This window comes from Cucurbita maxima, unplaced genomic scaffold (genome assembly GCF_002738345.1).
Source record: "Cucurbita maxima cultivar Rimu unplaced genomic scaffold, Cmax_1.0 Cma_Scf00029, whole genome shotgun sequence".
Classification (NCBI taxonomy): Eukaryota; Viridiplantae; Streptophyta; class Magnoliopsida; order Cucurbitales; family Cucurbitaceae; genus Cucurbita; species Cucurbita maxima.
Window position 1 is genome coordinate 2,584,004 of NW_019272045.1, and position 22,987 is coordinate 2,606,990.

General features: G+C 34.4%; 4 protein-coding genes and 1 long non-coding RNA gene across 12 annotated transcripts in view; all 5 read left to right on the plus strand.

Moving 5' to 3' along the window:
* The first annotated feature begins 6,603 nt into the window (after positions 1-6,603).
* Positions 6,604-8,705, plus strand: LOC111465732 (early nodulin-93-like). Its single transcript, XM_023110257.1, has 4 exons — positions 6,604-6,932; positions 7,653-7,714; positions 8,272-8,347; positions 8,449-8,705. The coding sequence occupies exons 1-4, from the start codon at positions 6,842-6,844 to the stop codon at positions 8,553-8,555; spliced, it is 336 nt and encodes a 111-aa protein (XP_022966025.1). The 5' UTR covers positions 6,604-6,841; the 3' UTR covers positions 8,556-8,705.
* Positions 8,706-11,954: 3,249 nt separating this feature from the next.
* LOC111465727 (zinc finger Ran-binding domain-containing protein 2-like) lies at positions 11,955-12,952 on the plus strand. Its single transcript, XM_023110246.1, has 4 exons — positions 11,955-11,994; positions 12,171-12,461; positions 12,546-12,616; positions 12,725-12,952. Exons 2-4 carry the CDS (start codon positions 12,178-12,180, stop codon positions 12,736-12,738), a joined length of 369 nt encoding a protein of 122 aa, XP_022966014.1. The 5' UTR covers positions 11,955-11,994; positions 12,171-12,177; the 3' UTR covers positions 12,739-12,952.
* Positions 12,953-14,196: 1,244 nt separating this feature from the next.
* Positions 14,197-16,345, plus strand: LOC111465601 (zinc finger CCCH domain-containing protein 39-like). Its single transcript, XM_023110069.1, has 2 exons — positions 14,197-15,557; positions 15,812-16,345. The coding sequence occupies exons 1-2, from the start codon at positions 14,819-14,821 to the stop codon at positions 16,057-16,059; spliced, it is 987 nt and encodes a 328-aa protein (XP_022965837.1). The 5' UTR covers positions 14,197-14,818; the 3' UTR covers positions 16,060-16,345.
* Positions 16,346-19,314: 2,969 nt separating this feature from the next.
* On the plus strand, positions 19,315-19,649 carry LOC111465760. The gene is made up of 2 exons (XR_002714277.1): positions 19,315-19,438; positions 19,540-19,649. It is a non-coding gene; the product is annotated as an uncharacterized LOC111465760 (long non-coding RNA).
* Positions 19,650-21,219: 1,570 nt separating this feature from the next.
* The window catches only part of LOC111465575, a 5,877-nt gene continuing 4,109 nt past the window's right edge, over positions 21,220-22,987 (plus strand). For 4 of the 8 annotated variants that reach the window (XR_002714213.1, XR_002714215.1, XR_002714214.1 and 1 more), the window contains exons 1-2: positions 21,220-21,350; positions 22,273-22,712. Coding sequence is in view for 4 of the 8 variants with exons in the window: in XM_023110024.1 (XP_022965792.1) it covers positions 22,311-22,712 (402 nt within the window). In the remaining 4 variants the exon portion in view is untranslated. Of the gene's footprint in view, positions 21,351-21,452; positions 21,581-22,272; positions 22,713-22,987 lie in introns of those variants that run through there. The other 4 variants (XM_023110025.1, XM_023110027.1, XM_023110026.1 and 1 more) reach the window with 4 other exon arrangements.

A 22,987-nucleotide genomic window follows, 5' to 3' on the forward strand; every position in this document is an offset into this window, starting at 1 on the left:
AGAATCGTTGTCATGCTGCTACTCATCTCTTAACGACACCCTTTCGAATACGTTATTCCGTCTTGAGAGAGCTTACTCTATTACTTCGATGAATGAACGTTTTCTAAAACCCCATTTAAATCGAGAAAACGAGGAGAAAAACTCAAAAAAGAATGTTTGTATGAATTTTTTTGGGAGAATGTATAAAACTTTATCTCTCCCATGGTATGTATGAACATTATCAAAGTAATTCACATGTCTTTGTCATCCAACAAAAAAGAAAAAGATACATAAGAATCCATCATGTTTCCATCCTACTTTTTGTTCTTCTTCATTTCCCCTTTTGTTTTCTTTTGAAAAGAAGAACATTACATTAATACAATAATATCAATTCATTTAGGTAACTATGTGATTTTATTTGCTCCAAATTAGTTTTTTTTTTTTTAAAAAAAAGTAGATAAAAGCTTATGATTTTCTTTCATTTTACTCATTACCAATCAAGAAAGTATGGAAAGGAAAAGAAAAGGAAAGAAATGGCATGCTTACCTTTTGTATATTGATTCGAACCCGAAACCTTTTAAAAGAGTTAGATTTTAGTTCAATAGCACGGGAAGGTTGAGATCATTCAAACCTATGATCTTTTGGTTGATAATATATATCTTAATCAATTGAACTATGCTCGAGTTGACGATTAGGTTTGAGGTATTAGTACTATAAGGATACCCATAAACAATTGAACTATGCTCGAGTTGACAATTAGATTTGAGGTATTAGTAGTATAAAATACCCATAATCAATTGAACTATACTCAAGTTGACAATTAGGTTTGAGGTATTAGTATTATAAGGATACCCATAATCAATTGAACTATACTCGAGTTGACAATTAGATTTGAGGTATTAGTAGTATAAAATACTCATAATCAATTGAACTATACTCAAGTTGACAATTAGGTACTCAAGTTGACAATTAGGTTTGAGGTATTAGTATTATAAGGATACCCATAATCAATTGAACTATGCTCGAGTTGACAATTAGATTTGAGATACTAGTATTATTGAACTATGCTCGAGTTGACAATTAGATTTGAGGTACTAGTATTATAAGGATACTCATAATCAATTGAACTATGCTCGAGTTGACAATTATGTTTGAGGTATTAGTATTATAAGGATACCTATAATCAATTGAACTATGCTCGAGTTGACGATTATGTTTGAGGTATTAGTATTATAAGGATACTCATAATCAATTGAACTATGCTCAAGTTGACGATTAGGTTTGAGGTACTAGCATTATATGGATACTCATAATCAATTGAACTATGCTCGAGTTGACGATTAGGTTTGAGGTACTAGTGTTATATGGATATCCATAATCAATTGAACTATGTTCGAGTTGACAATTATGTTTGAAGTATTAGTATTATAAGGATACACATATTGAAAAAATAAGTTTTTTTTTTCTTTACGTGTCATGTCTATTTAAGGGCGTTTAGAAAACCTAATGACCCGAAAACTCCGATCATCCCAATCTATTTTGTACGTTTCGGATTGGGTTATCAACTTATTTAGATTAAATTCAATTGAAACAAATTGAAATTATTTGAGGGTTATATTTGAAACATAGAGTAAATAATTTCAACATACTTTTAAATTTAACTTTTTAAAAAAGACAGTTTCATAATGTCAAGCTATGAATTATTTCAATATGTTCACTTTATTTCATTTTCAATTGAAATATTATCTCTTTAAATTTGTTTCTCCAATATATATATATATATATGATTATATTTTGAAAATATCTTTTGTAATTTTTTTTAAAAAAGTAATTCTAATGACATAAAGCCTCTGAGGTGGTCTCTTTGTTCTTTGTTTTCAAAACAAGAACAAAAAGGGGTTTTGAAAATAGTTACCAAACAAACATCTTTTCCTAGAAGTTCACAAAAATCCCAAACCTTCTAAATATTATCTTAAAAAAAGAATGGTAAAAAGTAAAAACAAAAGTAAAAAGAACGTGATATAAGTAAAGATTTGAATTTACGATGCTTTATTAGCACTAGAGATAAGAATGGTACTTCGAAAAGGGCTTTTACGACATTTCACAACAAGTTAGATGGGACGAGCCTCTAACGTACAGATGTTTAATATGGTAAACGGGTAAGAAGAAATTCGTTGAGAGATAGAGAAAACCCTTGAATAACCGTTGGACGGTGTAGATTCGAAATACCGTTCTCAAATTCTATCATATATGAGAGAGATGTAAAAATTTATCGAGAGAGAGAAATTCGTTTAATAATCGTTAGATGTAGATTCAAATACACTGATTCCCGACCCGAAAAAAGCAAAAGAAATAAAGAAATAAGGAAACTTTGGACTGATAAAGTGGTCAGCTGGGCTGGCTAAGTGTGTCTGCTTCTTCAAGCACGCGAGACCCCTCTCTTCTTCCCCACATCCACCATGAACTCTTTCTATCCATTCATCCTAAAAGCCAACCCATTTCACTAACTTTCACTCAAACACCAGACCTTTTTCACGGTTTCGTCGTTAGAAAACACGACGGGCTAATAGATTTGAGCATCTAACTTTTTGATCGAGAATATATTAGGAGCGTTCAAAGAAACTCAATAACCTAAAAACTCATAAACTTCTAACAAGTCAGGTAAGAGGCAACGTCGCAACATTACATGCTCAATGAGGCTCATATGCCCAAAGACACCCAACTCTGCCCCATTATGCACGTTTCGCTATTGCGCCGCTGTAACGACTCAGATATACTGTCAGTAGATATCCAGATGTTCTCATTGGGCTTTCCCTTTTAGACTAGGCTTTAAAACAGGTCTGTAAGGGGAAGGTTTTGTTCTCCTCCTCAACCAATGTGAGACATCACAATCCATCCCCTTCGAGGCCCAGCGTCCTCGCTAGCACTCTTTCCTTCCTCCAATCGATGTGGTACCGCCCCCAAATCCACCCTCTTTGGGGTCAGTGTCCTTACTGGCACACCGCCTCGTGTCTACCCCCCTTCGGGAAACAGCGAGAAGGCTAGCACATCGTCCGGTGTCTAGATCTGATACCATTTGTAACTACCGAGATCCACCGCTAGCAGATATTGTCCTCTTTGGGCTTTTCCTTTTGAGCTTCCCCTTAAGGCTTTAAAACGCGTTTGTTAGGGGAAGATTTCCATATCCTTATAAAGGGTGATTTGTTTTCCTCTCCAACCAATGTGGGACATCACAGCTGCCGTCAAACACCCTCGGTCCCCAATCGCCACGCCCACACCCCAAACATATGCCCATGTATGCAGCTCATTGTACTTGGGACGTGGGAGTGGTAGTGACGCCCCGTCCAAGCTGACTCGTCACCCCCTTAGCCAGAAACATATACCTTAATCTCAAAGAGCTATGCTCATAGCAGCGTTATGTGCAATTGATCAATATAGCTTGTATATAGTTAGAGATGACTAATCTCAAGTTTTGTTTTCATATACAAAGCGTATGTAAATATTAACATGCGCTACTCGACGTGCTAAAACATATAGTTTCGACCACGTAAGTAGTCTTGTAACCCGATCCTAAATGCCCCGACCACATTTGATTCCAAGGTTGGAGAAGTTGCTTTCATGTTTTTGGGTGTTTGTCAAGAACATATTTTTCACTATTGCAAAAAGGCCCACCATTTTTGTTTTTATTACCATTGGAAAAATATGCTGTTGGGTGCAATTTGATTGCTTGCTCAAACAACACCATTACCTCTCTCTTTTCAGTTTGTTTATAATTTCAAAAAAAGTAATAATAATAGATGAGAAAGAAGAAGGAAAAAAAGAAAAAACAGTGAAAGCGACTCATCCAAGCTCGTGTTTTTGACGTATCAACTTTTCTTTTTCCTTTTTACTTTTTCGATTTAGTTGGATTTCAGCATCTGATGACTCCAATATCTCGATATGATTATGTTACCTACAGACTACCATCACAAACCAATACCGAATATTTGAACATAGGAGCGTTCGTGGGTTGGGTCGAGTTGCAACATTTTTTCGATCTAACCCAATTTTTCGGATTGTAAATTTTGTTTCAATCTAACCCAATTGTTTGGTTTTTTTTTTTTAATAAAAGTAAATATTTATTTTTAAATGTTAAAATAGTTAAAAATTATTTTTAAGGATTAGTGGGAGAATAAATAATAAAAAATAATTATAAAAAAATAAATAAATAAAAGAATAAAAATATTATTAAATTTCATTTGTTAAATTAGAGATTATTTTATTTAAAAAATAAAAAATAATATAGTTAAATGTGAAAAATGAATATTTAATAGTATAAAATGAAAAAAAAAAAGTAAATCAATGATAGTGGGAATGAAATCGAGGAGATGAGAAGAATGATGATTTTAGAAGAGATTTTTTTTTTTTTTTTTTATAATTATAATTTAATAAGTAGAAAATAAAATAAATATTGCATTAAATTAAAATCCCAAAAAAAAAAAAAAATGGGAGAAAAAGTAACGTGAAATTACCATAGGGTCCACATTGACTTTTTTTTTTTCCTTTTTCTTTTCATTAATCTAATTATAAATTATTAATATGATCTCATATAATTCGACCTACCCTAAGTTTGTTGGGAGTTATCTCGTATAAAATTTATTTATTTATTTAAAAAATGTATGTTTTTTTCGTTTTCGTGGGCGTGCCTTTAGTAGAATCACATGGTAAAATGTAGTTATTTGGCCATTTGGGTTCCTCCAACTCAAACATAGTGTTGCAGCCCTCGTGTTCCATCCGTGTACATGAGCTGGCTCGCGGTACGACTAGTGCCTCATCCAACCATAGCTTTGCTATTAACTTGGTTGGTTAAATTGAATGGACTATGAACATCACATGCTCTGTATCCCTCCACATGTCGTATTCTATAACTGATTGTGTCTCTTTGCAATAATTTCTCTCTTTCTGATTTTCAATGGAATTGTGAGTTGAATGGAGAGAATCTTCCGTGCGTGAACTATATGGGCTTGAGATTCGAGGGGAAGGTCGTGTGGGTGGTTAGGATTTTAGAAACTCCGACACCTTGCCAGAATTCTCACATCTTTGACTTTCATAGATCTCGAGCTAACTAACATTTTGCAAATTATACGTTTTCACGTTTGACGTTCGAGAGTATAATTTATATACTTATAAATTAACTTTTATCCAAAATATGGTCGACCCCGACCGTTAACGTTACAAAATTAAATACAAAGAATTAAACAATAAGTATCATCATAAAAAGAATAAAATCAAACTAATTAAAATAAAATTATCAATGTGCTACCCACCTAGATTTGTTGAGTAAGTACAACTAGAAATCTCAGCCATTCAATTATGCCACGTGTTGTAATCTTGTGTAAAGTTATAGGTCCATAGAATTAACTCTCAAAAGTACCCATGGTTTTTAGGACAAGCTCTCATGCTTCCACCTTGTATTGCAATTCCCTAGGCTTTAATATCTAATTTATTATTAATTTCTTAAAAATAAAATTAATATAAAAAATTATTAAATATATATATTTTTTAAGTTTTAACACCTTTCACGTTCTAACCACATATCAAAATCCTGATACGATACTGGATGATCCCAACATTCTCCTGTGTCATGGTTACGTTACTTAATCCCGATACTGCACACGGGTCCTTTAATAGGTCATCGAACATAGAATTACTTCAAGTAAAACATGTTGAACCTCGATTGAGCTATCGAAAACAAATGTGCACCTTGTTGATATCGATAGTTACTTTCAATTCTTTTAAGTAATGTTTAATCGATCCTATCTTCAGTATCATTCTTATTTAAATGTAGTTTCGATTCGTTTATGTAATACGCATTTACTTATTGTCACACGTACATTTTTTAAATTAACAAAATATATTCAGTAATGATTGTGTTTCTATAAATACTTTTTCTTAAAAGTATAAAAATATATATAAACGAGTATTTTTTTAAACTAACAATTTATAAATAATTATTAATAAAATATAAATTAATTTGTACCTCACTTTGAACAGTTACGAGTCGTTGGAGGACATTTGAAATTACCTTAATACCCTTTTTGTCGTTTAGCGTACATTTTGATTTGTTTTAGGTTGGAAGATAGGTAAGCTTACTACATCCAACCAGACAATATTTCTTTTATATAAATATAATTTTGCATATATTTATTTTAATTTTATTTAATTTCGTAATTATTTATTTTTCAATAACTCTTCAAAATATAAATATTAAAATTGAGTTACAAATTTTAATTAAATTAATTTTATTAAAAATAAAAATTTGAATAAATATTCAAAACCGAACAATTTATAATATATATTTAACCCATTAATTTAAATTAGGTTAATGTTTGCAGCTAACCAATAAATATTATCTTAACTCATTATATACATTTTTTTGAAAAAATTGATTTAATAATAATTATTAAAAAAGAAAATTCGAAGCAAAGTCTAAAATTGATAATAATTTTTCTCACCTAACAAAAACCTAACAGAAGAAAATAAGAGAAGGGGGTATAAACGTAATTTCGTTAAGAATCGAGGGGCATTTTGGGAAGAAAGGTACATAAAATCAACGAACTACAACCAAACCAGAAAAGAGAGAAAACAAGAGACTCGGGGAGACGCTGGAATTTGGGAAAACCATCAAACTCTCTTCCACTAATTACACCGACTGAGCTTCAATCTTTCAAAATCCCTTCGGTTCTTGCACTCAGCTTCAATGTTTATAAATACTAAACCGCATTTCAATTCCACTTCAAATCAAATCTTCCCCAATCTTCCCCTGTTTGTTTCATTCAACAGCTAATCTCTGCAGCGTTTTTGGTTTCTTGTTCTTCCGACAATGGCGAAAAATTTATCTCAGGCCTTTCTCGAGAGGAAAAATCTGGCCTCCCATGACCCAAAAGTGGCAATGGCGAAGCGCTGTGCTAAAGGTAATGCTTTGTGATCTTTTTCTTTTTCTGGGATTTCTGCTGAGGAACAAAAACAAAACAAAAAAAAAAAGTAATGGGTATGTAAGGATCTTAGTTTCTGTAGTTTCTCTAGTTCATTGAACATAGTGATTGGTTGAATCATTGTTATAGGGTTTAGATTTGTTTTTTTGAGTTAATGCCTTTCCACTGTTCGACGAAATTACTCAAAGAGGGTTTTGTTCTTTTAACTTAAAGAATGGATTGAAAGTAGGAGGGTTTTCTTCTATTTTTAGTTAATGATTTAAGTAAAAGCTAAAGAGAGACGGGATGTGATCCATGCGCATGTTGATTGGATATATGCTGTGTTTTTTTTTCACTGATTCTATTGTTGATTGATTGGCTGGTGGCCCTGTTGAGGAATATTGGGTGTGAGTGTTCCACATTGGTTAATTTAGTGGAAGATCATGGGTTAATTTAGTGGAAGATCATGGGTTTATAAGTGAGTAATACTCACTTAATTAGTATGAAGCTTTTTGGGAAAGCCCAAAACAAAGTCACGAGAGCTTATGCCCAAAATGGACTATATCATACTATTGTGGAGAGTCGTAATTCGTCTAACAATATGATCCACTTCAGATTTGATGCCATGAAAATTAGTTATGTTGTGTTTCTAATAAATTTAGCTTTTATCATCAACATCTGAAGCTAATGAGTTACGTTTCTTCTTTTCTTGATGAACAGAGGGTGTGATAGCAGGGGCAAAAGCAGCTGCCATTGCAAGTGTTGCCACTGCCATTCCCACAGTGAGTTCCCTTCTTCATGAAGCAAACACATATCCTTATCTTTCCTTTTTGGAGAATAATTAATATCACTCATCAGGTTCTTACTTTCCTGCGACAAATTTGACCAAATTAGCTGAAGAACTAGATCATGAACTGATGTAGATTACCTTAAGTGAATGGCTTAACTTAACCCTCAACTGATCTGTTTAGAGGGTTCAATTGCAGGAGTAATATTTGCCTATAATCCAAATAAGACCAAAAGGTTTAAAGTTTACCACACCAGATTAGAATCTAAAATGTTTTGCCCCTTTTCGATCAACTCCGATTGGGGTTGAGGCTCTTCTTGCTGGCGATATAGAGCTAGCTGCTATTGCCATATTTTTCGAATCGAACAATGAAAGAACTTGGTTTTATAGTCCAAGTCCACCGCTAGCAAATATTATCTTCTTTGAGCTTTTCCTTTCCGGCTTCCCCTCAAAGTTTTTAAAATGCTTCTACTAGGAGAAGTTTCCACACCCTTATAAATAATGCTTCGTTCCTGTCTCCACCGGATAACTAGAATTGTTATTGTTTTGCAGTTGGCTAGTGTGAGGATGCTTCCATGGGCAAAAGCTCATCTGAATCACACAGCTCAAGCGCTCATAATCTCCACAGGTTCAACCTTTTTTGTTTCTCTCTTTGCTCCATGTCATGACATGGTTTCACTTTGATTGGCTTTCTTTACTAAGGAAAAAGGGTTGATTTTTCACTGGCAGTGGCTGGAGCAGCATACTTCATAGTGGCTGACAAGACTGTTCTTGCAACAGCAAGAAGAAACTCCTTCAAGCAAAATCCCAACACTGAAGCATATGAACTCAATTGAGTTCTTAACCTTGAAAGATTTGAGGGCAGGCATTGACTAAGCTAGCCATCTCAAGATTTGCTTACTGTTGTTCTTTTAATCTACTTGAACTTTGTTCTATGAAAATCTGTGTAAATCCATTTACTATTTCAATAAATAAAAATGGGTTTTTGGATAATTGTCTCGTGAAATCAGTCGGAGATCAATTGATTTGCTCGTAAAATGACACGAACAATGGTTTCGAATGGCTTGAGCCATAAGGACAATCTTGTTTTCGAATGGGTTAAGAGATTCTTTAGTGGTTTGTTGCAGGTGGTATGGGTCTCTTCTAAGAGAGGAAAAAAAGGTGCATTTCTTCAAGATAATGTTTTAAGCTAAGATTCTTCCCTTTTCTGCCATCTAGTTAAAAGGGTATGAAACTTTTTCCTAGAGATGCGTTTTAAAGCTTCGAGGAAAAACTCAAAAGGAAAAGCCTAAAGAAGACAATATTTTGTAACGGTGGGCCTAAGTCGTTATACGGAGAGAGGAACGGGTGTAAACATGGATTTGGTCTCAAATGGTGTGGATTGTGAGATCTCACTACAGTTGGAGAGTAAACAAAACATTTTTTATAAGGATGTGGAAATTACTCCCTAGTAGACGCGTTTTAAAAACTTTGAGGGGAAGTTCGAAAGAAAAAATTCAAAGAAGACAATATTTGTTAGCGGTGAACATGAGTTGTTACAAAATAGTGCGTCTCTCGAGGTTTAGGGTTAGAATTGAAAGGTCGAGAATATTTTGATCTTGGATGAATTATTTACTCTAATTAATTTTTATCAATTACGGGACGACCCTACAACATCATATTGGTCCAATCTCGTGGCACCGAACACACGAGATGTTACGAAAACGCTTCTCAAAATTCTGCTAAGTATTATTGAGGACATTTGCTCCCCTTTTAAGAAGCATCACAAATGAAAGAATAAAAAGGAAAAGGGAAAGGAGAAAGGAATTGGATCATTTTGTAAGGTTTTCCACATATACAATATTAACAAATCAGAGCCAAAAAGAAGTAATTTGTTTACTTATTTATTTATTTATTTATTTATATATTAGGATTCTTCCTTATCTCAAGTATATGTTGTGTCGCCATGTCAGCAAATAAAAAGTGATTTTGAAATGTCTTGTTTGTTTGACATGTCAGCTTGAAATTTGAATTAAATATTAACCCTACTACGTCTTTTTCTTTGTTTCATTCCGGATGGCTCCGATATTCTCTTGCATCTGTTGCGATGTGACCACGTTACCTACTTGGCTTGAATGATTTCAGAGTTTAAATTATATTTGAAAACTGTGAGATCCTATATCGATTGGAGAGGGGAACATAACATTTCTTATAAGAACGTGGAAACCTCTCCTTAGAAGAAGCATTTTAAAACCGTGAGGCTGATGACAATATATAACAGGTCAAAGCAGACAATATCTAGTATTAGAGCCCGTCACTAGGCGATGTGCTTACGAGGACGCTTGCCCCAAAAGAGAGTGAATTGTGAGATCTCTCGTTGGTTGGAAAGGGGAGCAAAACATTTCTTATAAGAGTGTGAAAACTTCTCCTTATAAAACATGTTTTAGAACGACGATACGTAACAGGTCAAAGTGGACAATATCTGCTAGCGGTAAGCTTCACCTGTTACAAAAACTAACTAATTCAGGTTCAAAGACATAATTTCTCTAAGTCAAACAGGTTAGACTTTTGGACTCCGAAGATCACTCTCATTCAGATATGATATTAGATCACATTCTACCTCTTGTTCAGTCAAATATATATTATCTTACATCATTGACCTATAACTCAACAGACCCTTTTTTTAGTTTATCACGTAAAATTCAGAGATTTGAACCTCTAACCTCTGACCCAATTTTTATTTTGATGCAATTAACATCTTTTCTAATTAGCTATACTGAGTTGACTCGAGTATAGCTACCACTGTTTGGGAAATCCTATATCATATTTTGAATTAATTATTATACAATATCTAATATCGAACCTTTTTAAAATGTCGACATGGATAAATATTCTCGTGAATTATTGCATGCGAAAAGAAGAAAGAATCCTCAACCTAGATTGAAGGATTTTGACTTAGGCAAATGGATATGCTACATTATTTAAAGGAACTTATTCCAATAAAAACTTTGGGCTATATACATTAATATATTTATACTATAAAGTTTAAACTTTGATCCACACATAAAATGAAAGTATTTATTTAGGGAAGGCTTCATCTTCTTCTTTTTTTTGCTTTCTCAAGTGGTGAGCAAAGAATATGACCAATAAAGACATCTGATCATCTAGCATGCAACGCCATGTTTGGCCATGCAGCACGTGAAACCATTCCAAAATGATAAAAACTTTAGCGAGAGATGGAATATTCTCTGTAATGATATGATTAACGAGCTTCAATATGGTATTTCGTTCTTGGTTTCAGGAGGTCGAGATTCAAGTTTACGACTTTTTGAATGAAATAGAGACGTTTTAATCGTTGAACTATATTTATGATCATGAACGAACTGGACTGATCCACAAGTTCATTTCATTCAACTTTTGAATCTGTATCTAAAAGGTTTATAGATCTTAAAAAATGTTTAATAAATTCCTAAATTTTGAATTTTATGTCTATTTAAAACATTTGATGTGTTGGAGAGGGGAACAAAACATTCCTTATATGGACGTGGAAACTTCTCCCTAACAGACGCGTTTTAAAACCGTGAGGCTGATGGCAATATGCAATAGACTAAAATGGACAATATCTACTAGCGATGGACTTGGGGTTTGTAAAATTTACTTCAAGTATTCAAAAACTTTAAAAATTAACCGATTTATTGACAAAATTTTTAATTTTGTGTTTAGTGGGTCGGTGAATTTTAAAAAAACATATAATAGATCAAGGACCTAAATCCGAAATTGAAAATTTAGAAGTCTATTAGACAAAATAATTGAAAGTTCAGGGACTGATTAGACATTTAATTTAGTTACTTATTAGGTAAATAATTAAAAGTTTAGGACCAAACAACTATAAAATTTGAAAGCTCGTTACTGAGCATATGAACTATTTATGAAATTTTGTCAAATTACAGGGATAAAATTTTAAATTTCTCGAAATTATAAGGATTAATTAGTAATTTAATTAAAATAGAGGAATAATGAAATTATAAGGCATGGGTCATGTAATGAAAATACTAATTAAGAATTAGGTATAATGAAGAAGCATGCTAGTTTCTCATGCATATTTTGCATTAATAAAAATATTAAAAATAAAAGAAAAGAAAAAGACCAAAAATAAAAGTCAACAATTTCATGTTTTTGACTTAAAAAAAAGTCCACTTGTAAGACTTTTTGGCAACTATATAAACCCTCCAAAGGGCATCCATTAACCCACCAAACACCAAAGTTTCCAAATTCAGACTTCCACAAAACCCTAAGGTCATTTCTTCTCTCACTTTTCTTTTTCGTTTCTATACGTTATAAGCTTAGATTGATGGGTTACGATGAATTTAATTATCTCGACGACACTCGAGCACTCCCGTCACTTACCTAACAAATGAGCAGAGACTCGAACGTGCTGTTATTGATTCTGAATATTCGTTTCGTGATTGTAGGACGACGATGAACATGAACTGGTCAGGAGGAGACTGGATGTGTGGTGTGTGTGAACACGTGAACTTCAAAAAGAGGGAAGCTTGTCAACGATGTGGGTACCCGAAATACGGTGGTCCAGACCCAACAACGTACGAGTTTAACAAAACAGAAGTGTTAGCAGGAGATTGGTATTGTCATTGTGGAGCTCACAACTATGCCAGTCGATCAAGTTGTTACCGATGTAATGCATATAAGAGTGCTGATATTGGTGCTTTACCCGGTTGGAAATCCGGGGATTGGATCTGCAATAGGTAAGAGCTGGTTTCGTCTAATACCAATTTTAGTTTTTTTCATAATATTGATCGAGTTAATGGACACACGTTGAACTTGTGCAGAATAGGATGTGAAACACACAATTATGCTAGTAGGATGGAATGCTATAAATGCAAAACTCCGAGGGATTTTGGTAAGAAAAGATAAAAATGTGAAGCTTACCCACGTGGAGATTCTAACCTATTAACCTTTTGATCAAGATTATATGTCTTATCGACGTTTTTTTTTCTCGTTTGGGCAGGTGGAGCGGTTTGAATTTTTGAAGAACACTTAGTGGTGCTAATATTTGGCCAACTTACAAGCTTCTAGCATCTGATTCCCTCCAATTTGCTTCTTTTTTTTCCACTTTCTTTCCTCAAAAAGCTAAAAAATTCTGTTTCTTAATCTCAATTTAGAGCTAATTAATTAGAATTATCTCACTTTCGTTCTACTATTGAGTTTGAAGGTCGCATTCATGGGCCACGAACCAAGAGCTTTGAATTAGATTCAAGAATCTACTTCCAAATAATGCACATACTCCAAACGAGATAGACTCACTTTCTCTAAAGAACAAAAACGTAACAGTCCATATTCATCCAAATAACTTAAACTTTGATGATTGTGTTGTCGATCGAAAAATCGAGTTTATCTAACGAGTATAGGTAAAATGGTTTATTCTCGAAACTGACTCAGGTGGGTAGGTAGAGAATACCTTACCCGACAAAGAATTTCGCTGCCTTAGAACCGTTATAGTTACGACCTCGTTCACTGAGGCTTTGGTTGTCGACTCCCCTTTAAACTGACATCATCGATGTGTCACTACATAATTGTTTAAACGACGTCTAAAGGAGCCCTAATCATTGATATGTCACTACATAATCCTTATGGTTACGAGCTTAATTGCTCACAATCACTAATACAAACCCTGACGAACAACTCCGTACTCAAAAGCTACAAATTTGAGGGAAAGAAAGAGACAAAACTATCGTTGTCGGTTGACTCCATCACTGTTATGGTTTTTACAAATGGGAGTTTGAAAATTAAAATTCACCCAGATCCACCGCTAGCAGATATTGTCTACTTTCCCTTTCAGACCACTAGCAGATATTGTCCTCTTTGAGCTTTCCCTTTCGGCTTCCTCTCAAGGCTTTTGGGAAGGTTTCCACACCGTTATAGAGGGTGTTTTGTTCTCCTCCCCACTTCTCCTCAACCAATGTGGGACATCACAATCCACCCCCTTCGGAGCCCAGCGTCCTCGCTACCACATCACCTCGTGTCTACCCCCCTTCGGGGAAGAGTGAGAAGACTGGCACATCGTCCGGTGTCTGGCTTTAATACCATTTGTAACGACTCAGATCCACCGCTAGCAAATATTGTCCTGTTTGTGATTTTCCTTTCGGGCTTCTCTCAAGGCTTTTAAAACGCATTTGACCGGAGAAGGCTTCCAATATTTTAGAAAACGTGAGCATGAAAATAAGTTGACAACAATTTTAAAGAAAATAACGTTATAACCTAAAAGCTAATATACAACGACAATAACTTTGATGACATATAACTACGTATAAGTAAATAATGGAATAAAAATCCTTGAAACAAAAGAAAAAGAAATAAAAAGAATATTTTTTTATTAAATGAGGGACCGACACGTGTAAGAAGCAGAAACAAGTAGGACCCACAGAAAATCTTCTTCCACGTCATCAGTTGTTCGTTTTAACTCCCCGTAAAATCAGGTTCTTTTTAGCGGGTATTAGGGTTTTGGGCTTTAGGGTTTTGAATACGTTCCATTTTGGCGATTTGAGATTCCATGGATTTGAATTTTTAGCCTTCGCAATATCTGATTTTTCTAGGGTTTTCATTCTCCTTGGCGGCTAGGGTTTTTGATTAATGGATCAGTTTTGTTTTCCTTTTCCCGTTTTTTCGTCGTTCTTACATTTGTCTTCCCTTTTGCCGCTTTCAAAATATATAAATATATAACTACTACTCCTCCACTTTCGCCATTGTTTTGATTTGATTCCGTCTTCCATTTATCTCGATTCCGCCGGCATATGCGTTTCCGAACGCTGTTTTGATCATAATTTGAAACTTTGACGAATTCGACTTTGATTTTGGTCAGTATCATCTGTGCTCTTCTTTCCGAGGCTGTTTTTGGTACTCTTTTCGATTTTTTTTTGGATATCTCCTTTAGTTTGTTGTTTTTCTGGTGTTTCATCACATCGGTACAAGCGTTGGTTCTGTAAGGAATTTTGTTCTGTGATCGTTGTTCAAGCAGAATTTGTAATTTATTCTCTAGATTGAAATTAAGGTTGTTGATTCGTTGTGTTTATTGATCGAAGAGACCTGGATTTGATTTTAGAAGATGAATTTCAATGATATCCGAGGCTCTGTTATACCGCCGCCTCTGCATCCTTATGGAGCCAATGGCGATGCCACTGGTTGCTGGTCTCAGTATCCTAGGAACGATCTATTTGATACACAATCGCAATTTGAACCACAGCTGCCTCCATTCAAAAGAGCTAGAAATTCTGAAGAAAACCAATCTAGAGTTCAAAATGGTCCAGTGAATAAAGGAATAAACAATATCTTCTTCAAGACAAGGATGTGTGCGAAATTCAAGCTTGGTTTGTGTAGGAATGGAGCGAATTGCAACTTTGCTCATGGTGCTGAAGACATGCGACAACCCCCACCAAATTGGCAAGAAATTGTGGGGATTCGTGAGGATGATCAATCGGTAAGTAACTGGAATGATGATCAGAAAATTATTCAGAAAATGAAGCTGTGTAGGAAGTTTTATAATGGGGAGGAATGCCCTTATGGAGATAGGTGCAATTTTCTTCATGAAGATCCTGCTAAATTTAGAGATGATTCTGGTAGGTTTAGGGAAAGTTCAGCTATAAGCATTGGAACTACTGTAACTCCATTGATGAATGGTAATGATTCTAGCTATTCTGAACCTAGCAGAGCTGTTTCTTGTCCTGCTTCTGATTCTCTTCGAGGTAATGGAAATGCATTCTGGAAGACGAAGTTATGCACTAAGTGGGAGGTTACTGGTCATTGCCCCTTTGGTGATAAGTGCCATTTTGCTCATGGCCAATCTGGTATTGATACCTCTCCTTTTCTCTTTCTCTGTAATGTGAAATACTGTCATAACATGACTCTTAATTTATTTAGTATCTTTGTCGTGGTGTCCTCTTTGAAGCGTTTGACATTGTGATTATACGACTTTGGGATGTTGACTGTTCTTTATGGATCAGTAAAGTCAGTTCCAAACAAACTCTTAATTTCCTCTTTGGAGCGTTTGACATTGTTTGATTATACTACTTCGGGATGTTGACTGTTTTTTATGGATCAGAGTTGCAACTCTCTCTTGGACGCGAGGGGCAAGTATCTAATCCTGCCCTCAACATAAATCCTCTAGTTGTGGCCATGGAAGCATCTCCGAGTTTGGCAGCGAGTGTCGCGACCTCTCCCCTACCAGAGGGTCAGGCGAAGCCGTGCTTGCTGAAATGGAAAGGACCCAAGAAGATAAATCGGATCTATGCCGATTGGCTTGATGATTTGCCTCTCTCTCCAACCTCAGCCAGCAAATTGGATGTTTGAGTGTTTTTGAGTTGGAAGTTGTTTGTTCTTGATTTGTTTTGAAATTGGTTTTGGTGAGATTCAATTGATTAGTTTCAATATGGGGGTTGGGTTGGTGCTGGTTTTTCTGAATCATTGAGTGTAAAAAAGCAGTTTTGCTGAGAGTTTTTTTTGGGGGTATGGAAAGAAGAGAGAGAGAGAGATAGGTATATCTTATATTGTTTGTTCTTCATATTTGTTCATATCCCATAGAAAACTGGTTCGAAATTGTAATGTAATTCAATATATTCCAGCAAATTTTTGACTATTGTCAATCTGAATAAATCTCCAATCTAATAGGTTTCATAGTCTATGCAAGAGAGAGAAAAGTAGCACGACTGAGTATACATGTCATATGTGACACTGAGTATACGTGGCACCAATCGAGTTAAGCGTACCAATGGAATGGGATAGACTATTGATGTTTCAAGTGAGGATGGTTTGGTTTCGGAGGTGGGAAAGTTGTCTACCATAGTTCTCAGCCTTGGTGTTGTGAGATCCCACATTCGTGGTAGAGTAGAACGAAAATTGCACACCCTCCTAATAGAGTTTTAAAATTGTGAGGCTGACAATGATATATAGACAATGATATGTAACGAGTTAAAACAGACTATATGCTGTGATAGTTTCTTTTTAAAGTGTGGAAAGACATCGTTGCATCGTGCTTCCCTTTAAAAAGTGTGGAAACACCTCTTCCTAACTGTCGGTTTTGAAGTCAGACATTGTTGCATCGTGCTTCCCCAAAGACGTTGCATCGTGCTTCCCTTTAAAAAGTGTGGAAACACCTCTTCCTAACTGTCGGTTTTGAAGTCAGACATTGTTGCATCGTGCTTCCCCAAAGACGTTGCATCGTGCTTCCCTTTAAAAAGTGTGGAAACACCTCTTCCTAACTGTCGGTTTTGAAGTCAGACATTGTTGCATCGTGCTTCCCCAAAGACGTTGCATCGTGCTTCCCTTTAAAAAGTGTGGAAACACCTCTTCCTAACTGTCGGTTTTGAAGTCAGACATTGTTGCATCGTGCTTCCCCAAAGACAAATTTTGTTTGAACTTCTACGTGTTTTCATAAAAAAGAGTTCTCGTAAATACGAAAAATTCTCAAAAATACCCTTTTAACATTTTTCCTAAAATACCCTTGAACTAAAAAAAACTCGATCGTATTAATAAATTTTTCTAATTTCCAAAAAATTCAATAATATTCATAAATTCTAAAAAAAAAATTTGGTTGTAAAAAAGCCAACATATAAATGGAGAGTAAAAAGAACCCTCTTTTATCTCGTCTATTTTATCTGGTTTCGGAGCTCTCAACTTCATATTTCACCAGAAAATGGTACCAAGGCAATTGCGAACAATCTTCACCGGCGCCGCCGTCATCTTCGGTGGAATTTTCACTCTTAGGTTCGCTTCGTTTCTCACTATCCAAACGCTCCGCCACACCGCCGAAGCCAAACGGGTAATTCATTTTTCTCTACGAATACACATCTTTCTTTAAAATTAAACTTATATATTGGGAATGGAAGAAGGCTCGTTAATTCTGAAGCATTTCTTTGATACTATTCTATTCGGATTTTCAATTTTTCGGCAGAGAAAAATCGTTTTGCCCTGTAGGGCTTGTAGAGGAAAAGGATTCTATATTTGCAAATTATGCTGCGGAAATGCAGTCATTCAGTGGTCGCCATTGTCCGATCCTATTGCCATGAACCCCTGCGTGTGCCCGACTTGTGAGGGAAATAGGTTATACTTTTCACCCCCTTCGATCTCGCCTGCTGTTGCTTGTTAGAATTTTCGCAGGATTAGGTTAATGGCATTCCATTCTTTATGATTTACTCGCTAGATTGTATGTTCATGTCAAATCCTATCCAGAATTTCGAAGATGCGGAACCCTAAAATTTATTTTGGGTTTTTGTTTGTTTGAGACAGAGTTTGTTGTCTATATATATATTAAAAGGTTAAGATTCTAGAGTTCTCTCTAATTTGGGCAGTTTCAAAATTGAAGGATTATATAGTAGAAAGCAAGCAAAATTTTGCTCCTTCTTAGGAAAATTCTCGGCTTCCCTCTCGAGTTTGATTCCGTTGATTTATGTTTTCTGGTGGTGATGTTCTTGTTTTGCTGGATCATTTGATATTGCAGGGTGCAGCATTGCCTAAACTGCCTAGGAAAAGGATATGAAGTATGATTGACCTTGTAAGTTTCTCATATAGTAAGTGAAGTGATTTACCTTTGCATTGTATTAGTTCTTGGTGAGGTTTCTCACTTGATTATAGTAATCTAATGGATGATCTAGCTCTAGTTGTATTTCATCGTCATTTTAACGAGAATGCTTTGTAGTTTATGTTAGGAATCATGACCTCTAAACTGGTATGGTATTATCCACTTTGAGCAATATGCTTTCATGGTTTTGCTTTTGCCTTTCCGAAAAGGTCTTATACCAATAGAGATGTATTCATTCTTTATAAACTTATGATCATCCCCTTAATTAGTCAATGTGGGACTCCCTCCCAACAATCCTCAACAATCATCTCCTCGAACAAAGTACACAATAGAGCCTCCCGTGAGACATATGTAGCCCTTGAACAGCCTTTCCTTAATCGAGGTTCGATTCCTTTCTCTGGAGCCCTCGAACAAAGTACACCTTTTGTTCGAGTCACTTTTGACTACACCTTCGAGGCTAGCAACTTCTTCATTTGACACTTGAGGATTCTATTGACATTACTAAGTTAAGGGCATGACTCTGAGACCATATTAGGAAGCACAACCTCCATAATGGTGTTATATTGTCCACTTTGAGCCTAAGCTCTCATCGTTTTCCTTTTGGTTTCTCCAAAAGGCCTCATACCAATGGAGATATATTCATTACTTATAAACCCATTATCATCCCCTTAATTAGCCAATGTGGGACTCCTTCCCGACAGTCCTCAACCGTTTATGCTTTTAACCATCATATACACTTGTCAATGCAGTAAGAGATTTGACTAGACGTTATGGGTTAAAAACTTGTATTTGTCTCCTTACTGAGATATTAAGTATCAGACAGTTTTAGTTGTAAGAACATGTTAAGTGACCACCTGTCTGCTTTAAATATGAACATGTAGAGCTTGTTTTAAGTCCATTCTTTCATGTTTTTGCTGGAAAACTTGAATGTTTCAAAACAAATGCAATAAGTTGCTTTAAGTATACTGCAAACATCGATAGGGGACGACCAGTTTGACTCGAGCTATCCCATCTAATGCAATTGCAGGTGTAAATTCCATCCGAAATCGACGAAAATACGAATGAACGATCAAAAGGTGTCTCTCTTTCAGCTGAAGAAAGGTCATTTCATTGCTTAAACTGCCATCCATACCTCAGTTATTTGCATATAAGGTTACTTGTGATTGTGAACTCTTTGAGATTGTTCATTCTTTCATGATTAAAGTATATGTTGGCAGAGCATTCACACTTCTATTGCTTGTTCTTCTTTTTAGTTTGGTGGGTGGAAAGTTAATCTGAAAAGCTTGAATCATGTGATGGAATGGAAGAAGACAAGTTGTTATTAGGTAGAAAAACATGTAAAATGGTCTCTATGATTTGATAACGTCAAATCATAGAGACGGGATTATGACGTTGAAAATTATAGGAACTGAGTTCTAATTTCTTCAAATCACAACAACCAAATTTGCAATTCAACCTTTTTTTTAAGTTAGAATTTAGCTCCTATAGTTTCAAAACTTAGAAATTTTGCTGGTGTAGTTCGATAAAACGGTCATAAATAAGGGGATTTATGAAGATTTTATCAAATTACAGAGACTATTTGTAAAATTTTATCAAATCATATAGATTCAATTCTAATACTCTCGAAATCATAAAAACCAAATTTGTAATTGAAGGGACGTTTAAAAGGAGCTGACAAAAATGTGATGTATTAACTCCTAAGATGAAGATGCTTTCTTGTACGATAAATATTTAATTTTGGTTATATTATAGTCCAAATATAATGTGTATATCCCAAAGATCATTGCTTCAAGCTTCATTTTGCTATAACTATTTTTAATCTTAGCTTTATTCCTTTTCTTTCAACTACTTGGTTAGGTTTTGTGTAACAATAAACTAACTATTAATTTAAATTAATTCCAAGTGGAATTAGATTATATTGGTTCTAAGGATTGACCATATACACATTTTCTAAATAACCCAATATTAAACAGCTTAATGATTTTATTTTATTATATAGTTCGTTAAAATATATTGACACGATAATACTTTGTCAAAGATAATAGGAGTATTTAATTTATTTATCTAGACTAATTCTTTGCTTCAAAATAATAGAAATCAACCTTTCATAACTTCTTATTTAATATTTGACATTTTATTTTTTAATAAATTAATATTTGACTCTTCAATTTGTTTCTTTTAAAATATTTATTAAATAATTTCTTGCAAATATACAAAAATTTATTTAAAAAATAATTTTTATTTTTAATTATGGATGAAAGTGGTTAGAGCCATGTTCACACTTATGCCTATTTTTAAGGGGACACCCTTTTTCCCCAAGTAATTAATTAATTTTTTATATAAAAAAAATCTAAAAAATGGTAATTATTAATTTTATTTAAATTATAATTAAGAATAATTTCTCACTTTTTTTTTTGTGGGGTGGAGGGGTAAATTTACCGCTAGTTTTAGTAAGAATCCCAATAAATTAATTATTATGGTAATTAATATTTAAAATTCTATTTTTAATCAAATAATTCATTTTTTATTTTCATTTGCTTAGTTGCCAATTTTCAAATTAAGGCTGCTTTGACCTTTTTAGTCTCCTCATAAAGTTTGGTCAAACTTAACTCTATTTAATTTTATATCCTCATTTATATTTAGAAATTGCGTACTTGTTTTTTTTGTTTTTTTTTTAATTTTTATTTTCTAAAAAATTATTAAAAATAAAAAAATAATAATTATGTTTTAAAACTTTTAACTTGTAAAACTATTTATACTAATTTAAAATTATATATATATATATATATATATATTTTGAAAATTATGAATAGTGTGTTACAAGCTATTCTTGGGATCTTGGGAAACCGTAAAAAGATTAATAATTTATTTATTTTTATCTCGGAAGATTTGTTGATAATTTTTTTTTTAAAAAAAGGGATTTAATGGGTTTTGGTAGAATCCTACGGAAAATTGCAATCCTCACACTTAACAATCAAATATAAACAAAAAATAAGAAAGGCAGAGGCAAATTACAGAGGCAGTGAAGAATTTTTGTGATATCAAAATTCTCTCAAATCCCAAGGTCAGTGAATTCTCTTCGTTTTTCATCATTTTCTGGGTTCAATCCGTTTCTTTGTTTACAACCCAGATCAAAATTTCAATGATCCTTCATGTTTTTTTCTTTTTAATCATTCACTTTTTGTTTCTTGGTTCATCGGACTCTACTTTTTGCTTCTTCTTGGGTCAATTTCGATTTTCTCACCTGCTGTTTGGTTGCTTGGAAAAACAGAACAAACGTCGAGAAAATATTTGGTATTCATTGGTTTTTGTTGCAGTAGAGACATTTTGAAATTAAAAACTTAAACTATGTTAGTTTTAGTTCTATTCTCTATTTGAATGTCGGCTTTCGTTTTCGTCGTCTCGTTTTAAGATTTTGAGGTTTTATTTTCGTTTCCGTTTCAGCATTTTATTAGCAATCTATCATCGCTTCAATGCGAATTCCAAGTCGTTCTGTTCCGATTCTACTGATTCATATAGTTTTGCTTGATTGTCTGTTTAGTTGATAAACAAAATTCCAAATGCTTTCTATCTTATTGTTGTATTCTTGTTGAGCAATCCAGATTTGAATTATATTATTCAAACGTTTCAAGATTTCTATTGCCTTTTTATGTTCTTTTTTTTTTGTTTAATCGTATGAAATACTCTCGTTTATGTTGTTCTCTCTAATCGTTTCATATGAACTTCTGAAAATCTGTTTGTATGTCCTTCGGATCAGTTTGAGTAATTTCATTGCACATTTTCTTATTCTAGTTTCATTACATATGAAATACTCTCGTTTATGTTGTTCTCTCTAATCGTCATATGAACTTCTGAAAATCTGTTTGTATGTCCTTTGGATCAGTTTGAGTAATTTCATTGCACATTTTCTTATTCTAGTTTCATTGAGGTAGAATTTTGTGTTGTAATTCTCAAGCTTTTTTGCTGTTTCCCCTTGAAATGAACAGATAGTTTGCTCAGGAAATCAGTTCACGCATCAGCAAGCATGAGATTCAGGAAAGGAAGCAAAGTGGAAGTGCTAAGCAAGAAGGAGGTGCCTTCAGGCTCGTGGCGTTCGGCTGAGATTATTTCTGGCAGTGGTCACTATTATACTGTTAGGTATGATAAATTTGAGGGTGGGAGTAATCAAACTGTTGTCGAGAGGGTATCGCGTAAGGCTATCAGGCCTTGTCCGCCTTCTCTGGAAGTTTTAGAGAATTGGATCTCTGGCGATGTTGTGGAGGTATTCAATGATCGTTCTTGGAAAATGGCTATGGTTTCTGAGGTTTTGGGGAAGAACAACTATTTGGTTAGGTTACTTGGTTCTTCTAGTGAATTCAAGGTTTGCAAATTCGACATTCGGGCAAGAAGATCATGGCAAGATGACAAATGGGTTTTGATGCACAAGGTAGGTAGCATTTTGTTGATCACTTTTCAATTATAGCTGTTTTTGTTGTTTAACTGTCAAATATTTTTAAATAAGTTTAAAATTCGAGACGTGCTAGAAGTTATTGTATATTGTCTTGGTTTCACTTCACAATTTGTGTGTGTGACCGCCCAAGCCCACCTGTGTCCTCTTTCAGCTTTCCCTTTTGGGCTTCCCCTCAAGATTTTAAATGAGCCTCAAAGCCATACACCGTACAGTGTGCCAGCGTCTTCCTGGCTCCCGGGGGGGGGGGGGGG